The sequence below is a fragment of the Notolepis coatsorum genome (genome assembly GCF_963971535.1).
Source record: "Notolepis coatsorum genome assembly, chromosome: 5".
NCBI classification, from domain to species: Eukaryota; Metazoa; Chordata; class Actinopteri; order Aulopiformes; family Paralepididae; genus Notolepis; species Notolepis coatsorum.
Window position 1 is genome coordinate 103,606,946 of NC_140169.1, and position 9,656 is coordinate 103,616,601.

Consider the following 9,656-nt stretch of genomic DNA (forward strand, 5'->3'; position numbering starts at 1 on the left):
TATTTTCATCAGTCTGCATCATTGATTTGGGTATATGGAGAGAAAATGTTTTTTTTAGCAGTCTGCATCATTGATTTGGGTATATGTAGATAAATAAATTATATATTCATCAGTCTACTCTACAGCATTGGTCTTGTGTAGTGTTTGGTGAATTTATTGTATATTTGCACATTCTCTGCGTACTTCACTTACAGTACTCTAATCACTGAGAAGTAGAATTGCTAAATGTGTTTTAGGTTAAGCACAGCAGTGTGTGTAACTGGTTCAAACAGAATTGAGTCATATGAAACGTGTGTTTCATATGGTAACAAAATGTAGTTTTTATAAATTAGTGTATGGTTTTGACAAGTGTTTAATTTAGCAAAGGATCTGAGGTGTTCTGATAATTGTGTGTGTGGTTGTGCTAATTGTGTGTTTTGAAACACCGGGCCCCGTTTTCAAAATCATGCTTAAGCAATCGAAAAAAAACTATTGTGTGTTTCATTATAATTATGTTTCAGTCTTCTCATAAAAAAAATATTCGATTTTTGGGTCTTTTCCTGCCTTTGGTCCGCTTTGCATTCACATCTCAAATGAACCGTAGCAGGGTTCACTTGCAAGAGTGAATGAGCTTTCACACCACCCCAAATCAACCGGACTATCCGAGGAAATGAACCAGGGTTCGATTAAAGCTTATTATAGTTTATCACAGTATCATGAGCATGTCTTTGTCAGTGGACACTGGACATGGGTATGGATGGCTCCAGGTGCTGCTGTGTTAAAGTGCACATCTTCAAGTCCACAAATCGGTGAATGAAAGAATGATATAGGATCAAATGAAAACTACTTTTTTTTTTAAACTTTTTTCTAAATCCTTGCAAGGGTGGGGGCTGTTGAGGAGAGGAGACAGGGAAAAAAGGTCCAGGGACAGGCGAACCCTCACAGTACCCCCCCCCTCCAGGGACGGCTCCCAGACGTCAAAAGGGACCGTCCGGGAACGGGCAGGACAGGGGGTCGGGAGCCAGGGAAGGGGAACACAGGGAGAGTCGGGGGGAAAAAGTCAGGACGGACAAGGCCGGGACGAGCGACACTGGGGCAGGGGGGAGGCGACAGAAACCCAGGAGGGGCACAGGAGAAACGGGGCAGAGGAACGGGGCTGGAGAGGGGGCTGGAGAGGGGAGAACGAGGCACGGGATCAGGAGGACCGGAGACGGGGACAGAGGCCAGGAGAGGGGGGCTAGAGATGGGAACAGGGACAGGGACACGGTGAGGGGGGCTCGAAACGGGGACAGAGGGCCGATGAGGGGGACGAGGGGAGCTGGAAGCAGGGACAGATGGCCGATGAGGAGGTCGAGGGGAACTGGAAGCAGGGACAGAGGGCCGATGAGGGGGACGAGGGGAGCTGGAAGCAGGGACAGAGGGCCGATGAGGGGGATGAGGGCAAAGGGGCGAGGGTGACAGGCCCGGAGAAGGACCCCGGACAGGGGACCCACCAGACGCCGGACTTGGGGCCGGACGCAGAACCCCGGACGGGGTTCCCTGCAGCCGAAGACCACGGCGCAGAACACAGCGTATACCACGGCGTAGACCACTGCGTCGGACTGGACCAGAAGAGGAGTCGGGACCAGACGAAGAGCCGGGACCAGATGAGGAGCCGGGACCAGATGAAGAGCCGGGACCAGATGAAGAGCTGGGACCAGACGACGAGCCGGGACCAGATGACGAGCCGGGACCAGACGACGAGCCGGGACCAGATGAGGAGCTGGGACCAGATGAGGAGCCGGGACCAGATGACGAGCCGGGACCAGACGTCAGGACCTCCCCGGGAGCAGGAGGAGGAACAGGGGCAGCAAGAGCCGCTCTAGCAGGGGCTAAACTGGCAGTAGAGACCGGGTTAGCTACCTGGCTAGTGCTAGCAGCAGGGGCTCTAGCAGACGAGACTGATGTGCTAGTAGCAGGGGTTCTAGCAGACAGGACTAAGAGGCTAGCAGCAAGGGCTCTAGCAGACGAGACTGAAACGCTATTAGCAAGAGCTCTAGCGGACAGGACTAGGAGGCTAGCAGCAGGGGCTCTAGAGGACGAGACTGAGGTGCTAGCAGCAGGGGCTCTAGCAGACGAGACTGAGGTGCTAGCAGCAGGGGCTCTAGCAGACAAGACTAAGAGGCTAGCAGCAGGGGCTCTAGCGGACGAGACTGAGGTGCTAGCAGCTGGGGCTCTAGCAGACGAGACTGAGGTGTTAGTCGGAGTAACACGGAAATAACCCATCATGATAACTGAAGGGGCAGTTCTAGCAGGATAGTTAATGCTGGCTGGAGGGCCTGACCAAGGAACCGAGACCAGAGAAACTGGGGCCATAGGGAACGAGCTAGCTGACGGGGCAGTCCTAGCTGTTGAGGCCTGGTTAGCTGCAGAGGCTAAGCTATCAGACGGGGCTGTACTAGCTGTTGAGGCCTGGTTAGCTGCAGAGGCTAAGCTATCAGACGGGGCTGTACTAGCTGTTGAGGCCTGGTTAGCTGCAGAGGCTAAGCTATCAGACAGGGCTGTACTAGCTGTTGAGGCCTGGTTAGCTGCAGATGCTAAGCTATCAGACGGAGCTGTACTAGCTGTTGAGGCCTGGTTAGCTGCAGAGGCTAAGCTATCAGACAGGGCTGTACTAGCTGTTGAGGCCTGGTTAGCTGCAGAGGTTAAGCTATCAGACGGGGCTGTACTAGCTGTTGAGGCCTGGTTAGCTGCAGAGGCTAAGCTATCAGACGGGGCTGTACTAGCTGTTGAGGCCTGGTTAGCTGCAGAGGCTAAGCTATCAGACGGGGCTGTACTAGCTGTTGAGGCCTGGTTAGCAGCAGGGGCTAAGCTAGCAAACAGGGCTGTGGTGCTAGCAGTAGCTATGCTAACAACTGGGGCCATGCTGGCAGTAGGAGCTAACGGGGGAGCTGTTGAAGCTACAAGGGCTAGGCTAACCACAGGGGCAGGGTTAGCTATAGGGCTAACAGGCAGGGCTGAGGTGCTAGCAGTAGGTACCCTAGCAGGTGAGGCTATGCTGGTGGTAGAGGCCTTACCCGCAGTAGGGGCTTGACTGGAGGCTGGAGGCTGGAATAGGCACTTGATCCAGTGTCTGCCATACTCCTCCAGCCGTGGGGCCAGCTCAGGGTGCCACTCCCTGAGAGTAGAGCAGATGCAAAACATCCTTCCTCTCCTCCAAGGAGGAGGAAGGTAAATCCCCCAGTCTGAACGCCTCCAAGGCGCTCAAAGCCTCCCTCGTTCTGTTCGCTGGGTCCAAACATGGTCGGTTCATTCTGTTAAGGATTGTGTTGTCTGAGGAGCCAATCGCGGAACAGAACAAGGGGAGAACAGGCAGACGAGACGTGGAGCCAGAGGTGAATTATATCAACAAATGTCTTTACTCAAAAAAGGGCAGCAACAAAGATCTTCACAAAAAATACTTCCAAAGGCAGCAATAAAATACAAAAACAAAGAATAGCACAGCTGAAGACTGGCAGAGGACAAAATACAAAAACAAATAATAATCTCATAAAGAGAGCAAGTCAAAAAAACACAAAACAAAGTACTGCAGGGAACTTACTATGAAACAGGAGAACAAGGACGTGGATAACAAACAGTGAACTCCAATAATGAACCGACACTGAAGGGTAGGGAACACACACCAGATATAGGGAGACTAATTAAGACAAGGGATGCTAATTACCAACGAGGCACACATGGGGAGAAACACAAGACCAAACACTCTGGGGAAAATAACAGGGAAACCAACAAACTAACCACACAAGAAAAGACTGAACACTAGACAGAGTAGACACCATACAAGGGACAAATAAAACAATTACAAAGGGAACGAGACTAGAGATAACACAAGGTTAAAACACATGGGAGACAATACAAACGCCAAGAGTAAAAGAATGTCCAAAGGTGGGGGCTGGTGAGGAGTAGAGGAGAAAAATCCTTGCAAGGGTGGGGGCTGTTGAGGAGAGGAGACAGGGAAAAAAGATCCAGGGACAGGCGAACCCTCACATGGTGATTGCTTCCTCATGCCTTCTACATGTGATTGTCCATCTATCCATCCATCATCCACCCACCCAGCCACCTATCTATCCATCCATCATCCACCCATCATCCACCCAGCCACCTATCTATCCATCCATCATCCATCCATCATCCACCCACCTATATATCCATCCATCCCCCTTTTTTTCCCCTACTTCCCTAGCCCTATTTTTTGTTGTGATTGTGAAGCGACCTTGGGTTTCATGAAAGGCGCTATAGAAATTTGATCTATTATTATTATTATCCACCCAGCCACCTATCAATCCATCCATCATTCACCATCATCCACTCAGCCACCTATCTATCCATCCAGCTACCTATCATTCACCATCATCCACCATTCCCCCATCTATCTATCTAAGTATCTATCTATCTATCTATCTATCCATCCATCTATCAATCAAATGCAAATCCCCACACATCGATCTCTCCATCTCTCCCTATATTGAGTTCATTGAATTCACATACACACACACACACACACACACACACACACACACACGCACACGCACACGCACACACACACACCATAGTCTCATGTAAAGATTTGATGACATGTTCATGACACAGTGAGGATGTTGCTCACACCCCCTCCTAGCAAGATGCAGCTGGTCTGCAGCTGGTCACGCCTAATGACATCACACCAGGGTATTGGTCAATTATTTGTTTATTCTGTTTGTTTGTGATATTCCATGGAGTATCAGACAGACCTCCCCCTTTCCACCCCAGACAGCTAGGCTCTGTTTCACATCAGAATCCGATACAAGAGTCTAAGATACAGCTGTGTCTATACAGAACTCAAAATCACGTTAAAAGTTTGTGTGAAAAAATCAGGCAGAGAATGTATGCATCTGTCCCAAACTGGCAATAAAAGCCTATAGGCTACTGGCAATTTGACTGAATCCATGTTGTATCGTATCACAGAAAACATATCTAATATCAAATATCATCTGAGATGATACACCTAGCATTCATTCACCCGTCCATGTCATGGTTCCTGCCAGTGTCAGTGCTCTGTCTCTCTTGTCCGTTCTCCCGCTCTCATTATGTCAAGTAGATGCAGCTGGTGTGTCACGGGGCAGCTGATCTGAGGTCTGGTGGCAGAGTACATCATGGTATTTAAACCCGCCCCAGACGTGGAGAGGCTGTCAGATTGTAAACTCTCGTTACCAGTTACAGTTAGTCATGTTATTATGCTCGTGTTCGCTGTTCTAATACTTATAGTTGTTCACCTGGATCTCTCATCCTTTGACTTTGTCTAACTTGTATTCTCATCCTCTCTCCTAGCCTGCACGGCGAAGACCTGGAGACACTGGCCTGGCTCACAAGGAGGACCTGGTCCGGCTAACGATTACCACCCCGTGTACCGACCTCTGCCTGGACATTGACCATCCCATTAATACACCCATATTGGGTTTTATCCAGTTCTGTCTACCGTTTCTCCTTGCCTGCACATTGGGTTCCAAAACACAACTGTGATAATCCATCTATCATCCCTCCATTCCTCCATCATCCATCATCCATTCATCATCCAGCCATCCATTTATATCATGGTGATGTCATGGCGTTGCTACACAGGGTTAGCATTGAGCATGAGGGCAACTTCAAATAGTTTTTCTCGAGTTGAAATAAAGGTTTGATCATGATGATGATGATGATGATGATGATGATGATGATGATGATGATGATGATGATGTTGATGATGATGATGATGAGTGGGCCTATAGCAATGTTTGGTGTGATGCTAAATACAAGACAGCTAAGTGAAGGCAACATGTCAGTGTCTAGTGTAGTTATGGTTGATGGTTGATGGTAAAGTTTCTCCGGTGCAGATTGTCTGGTTCTGCTGCCATGGCAGGTGTATGATTTAATTCACCAATAGTATCTCTAGTTTATTGTCTCAGTGATGTAACTGAACCTTTGATATTGTCAAAACCCTGGCTTGGTATAATGTGTCATGGCCATAGGAAATGAGAAGGGCCAACATGATCTACAATATCATCTCAGACATATTCACAAATACACATTCATTCATCCATACACACACACACACACACACACACACACACACACACACACACACACACACACACACACACACACACACACACCCACACCCACACACACACACACACACACACACACACACACACACACACACACACACACACACACACACACACACACACACACACACACACACACACACACACACACACACACACAATCATATGTATGCTTTTGAGGACATCTTATGGGTACAGAAAACACTGGGCCTCATTTATCAATATTTCCGTACAAGGACGTAGGTTAACAGTGGATACAATTCTGTGCCACAATTTAAACTTAAAACATGAAATATGCATACCAACTGTTTCCAAGTACTCATTAAAATAAAATTTTAAGTGGAAATCAGTTTGATACTGTATATTTAAAAAGTAAATACAACTCTGTATAATTAGTTTGTGTATTTTTCTTGATAAATGAGGCCCATTGTCTCTGCCACTCTGCCTGGCTAGTCAGTACAGTGGAGATGATCGAACAGAATCCTGCCAGCTGCCTGGTCCTTCTCCATAACGGCCCACAAATCCTCAATGCATAGCCAAGGCCTCTGACGTTTGCGGCCAAGGGGCTGATACTTAGCCAGTCACTGAAGTCTATTGTGGTAGAGCTCGCCTATGGCTAAGGGTTAGATCATGGATATCAATAGCTGTTGTTTGTACTCCAGGGCCATTCGCCAGGGCTTGTTTGAAAGCCGCGTGTAACATAGTAACCGGGCTCATATACAAGAGAAAGTGTCCAAAATATAGTGAAGCCACTTCAGTGGCAGCGAACAACCACAATGCCTGCATGCATGCACACACTAAATACATACACACACATGGACTCACTGTGAGACGAAGATCACAGAGGCCGTCATTAATTCAGGGGTCCGTACCTTAAATCGGTCCTGACTGTTTAGGCTTCAAAGGTTCCTAGCGCCCCGAGTGAACCAAGAAAAAGTCCTTTGCTTATACGTACACAGATTAGCCTCAGACATTACTGTCAGTGGGTATCACTGTCCATGTCCTTTGACTCTAGAGCTGCGTAAACAGCATTTATATGCTGTATTAAAAACACCCCTTGTGTGGCTGTGGACAGTAGGAACAATAAATGGAGTGTGTGACCGTTTGTTTTCCCTTCTATAATAGGGCTCCGAGCAGAGCGGATAATGGCGGAAGGCAGTGGGTTGGACAACTAGGGGATTATTGTGTGTTTACTACCCTGGTAGGAAGTGCAGTATGGCTGTTGGAACATCTTGCGCTTGCTGTGCGCTTGCTTGCTGTGCGCTTGCTTGCTGTGCGCTTGTGCAATGTGGTTCGCATGCCACGTTGCACAAAGTGTTCCACGACATTATGCAGAATGAGCTGTGGTCAACTTGAGTGCCCAGAAAGCCTCAGTCGGACATCTCGCTGGTCCTGAGAACTCTCCAACCTGAGAGTTATTGAAGAGTGCAGGTCCTTGACTCACTGTCAGCCGATCCACCATGTCTGAGCCACGTCAGAATAGAAGTGCGCCAGACATCATCACAGACAGACAGACAGACAGACACATGGACACAAGTGATTACATTCCCCCCTCATGCTTCACGGGGTGTAACAAATAGATCAATATTCAATCTGTGAAATCCTCCCCATCTCAATTCAATTTCAATTCAATTAAATTCAATTTCAATTTCATTCTCTCTCTCCCTCTCCCTCTCTCTCTCTCTCTCTCTCTCTCTCTCTCTCTCTCTCTCTCTCTCTCTCTCTCTCCTCTCCCTCTCTCCCTCTCTCCCTCTCTCTCTCTCTCTCTCCCTCTCTCTCTCTCTCTCTCTCTCTCTCTCTCCCTCTCTCTCTCTCTCTCTCTCTCTCTCTCTCTCTCTCTCTCTCTCTCTCTCTCTCTCCCTCTCCCCCTCTCTCTCTCTCTCTCTCTCTCTGGGGTTAAGTCTTATGAGTTTATCTTAGCTCCCTGAGCAGTGTGCTGCTGCTGTCCGTAACCCGAGGCTGTTTGGGAGAGCCTGGCGGTGGGGAAAGCAGATACTGTAATTATTTCATACATGAGGCTGGTGAGCGAGTGCAGGAGGCCAGTGAACGGTGGCGAGGGGCCGTCATGCATTCTGTGGCTCGGCCGCAGGTCCTCTGGCCACGGTGCTAAAGCTACACGCAGAGAAACACAGGCAGGACGACTGACAGACAGATAGTGGGACGATGATGAATGATTTATTGTTGATAATAAATATTGTTATTTTTTTTTAACACAGAGCTGTGAAGCTGGTGTCATTGGTGATCTATGATCTACTGTAGAATCATGTTTCCCCCCCCCCCCCCCTCTGTAGAGTAAATTAGCTAAATACGTTTGTTTGTTTTTCTGACCAGATATATATATTTTTTTATCCACTTTTTCTCCGCCTTTTTTCTATTTTCTCCCATCCCAATTTCGTATTATCCAATTCTTCCCTCCCCTGTCTCGAACGTTGCTAGACTATTCCTCCCACTGGTCGGCTGTAGTGAGGACAGAAGCCTTGCATCACGTGTCCCCTCCGGTACACGAGGAGGCAGCCTGTTGCATCTTTTCACCGCAGCAGCTCGAACTCTCAGTGGCGAGGAGTAACGCGTGGGAGGCTCACGCTGCCCCCGATACTTCCTGTTTCCGCCGCACCGGCGTCACCAAACCAACCTGAAGGAGTCGCTGTCCACAACGTCCAATCCCCACCCACCGGTTTCCCCAATTGTGTTAGTATGAACGACCGGCCAGCCGGTAGCAACGCCGAGAGCTGGGCTCGAACCCAGTGTCTCCTGCGTTAGTGGCGAGCGCCTTGCCCACTGCGCCAATCAGCCGCCCTACCAGACTGATATTTTGTTGATATTACAAAGTCTATGCTGATGTAACAGCATTTATGATTTTATGATCCCCCAAAATATGTATCGTATGACCTTTCATGCCAAGAACATGCCAACTTTGGGGAAATTTGCTTATTTGCCGTCTTCCCCAGAGTCAAACATGAAGATAGGTTCTCTTCTCATCTCTGTGAGTGCAGTACAGAGAGCGAGAGACCCACTGTGTGCCAACTAGCTTACACAATGACTGAAGTGGATACGGACTAGTAGCTAACCATCAAAAGTAATGAAATCCATTGACCACATGTAGAAATAACAATGTAAAATGAGACGTGATTATCCAAGCAGATACATAGTCTGAACCATTTTCTTGGCAAACAACCGGCGGCTGGGTGCAGTGATATGCCGGCTGCACCTCTAAAGCCCACGTTGTAACGTCCGTCAACAAGACCAACGTGACCTACAGAAGAACTAATCATGGACGCCTTTGTAAGAGAGAGGAAGGTGATGATGAATTCTGACAAACCAAGATCCAGAACCTTATCTATTTGAACCAGAATTTACAGAGGAGGAAGGAACTACAGCTTCTGGAAGCGGAGCAGCAAGAAGGGAGGCTGAGGGGGTCGAACAGGCTGAGGCTGTTATTTCTACATGTGGTAAATACACAACTCTCAACATGTAAATAGGAGAGTTTTGGAGTTGTTGGAAAGTGTATTTCGTTACTTTTGACAGTAGGCTAAATGTCCATTAGGGATGGGT

At 48.2% G+C, this 9,656-nt stretch overlaps 1 protein-coding gene across 1 annotated transcript in view; it reads left to right on the top strand.

Annotated features, from left to right (window-relative positions):
• Positions 1-1,313: 1,313 nt before the first annotated feature.
• LOC311228296 (uncharacterized protein) overlaps positions 1,314-9,656 on the top strand; it is a gene marked incomplete at both ends in the record, with an annotated part of 83,692 nt that continues 75,349 nt past the window's right edge. Inside the window, 2 exon segments of the mRNA XM_084314204.1 lie at positions 1,314-1,550; positions 3,180-3,261. Of these exon segments, the coding sequence (XP_084170330.1) occupies positions 1,314-1,550; positions 3,180-3,261 (319 nt within the window).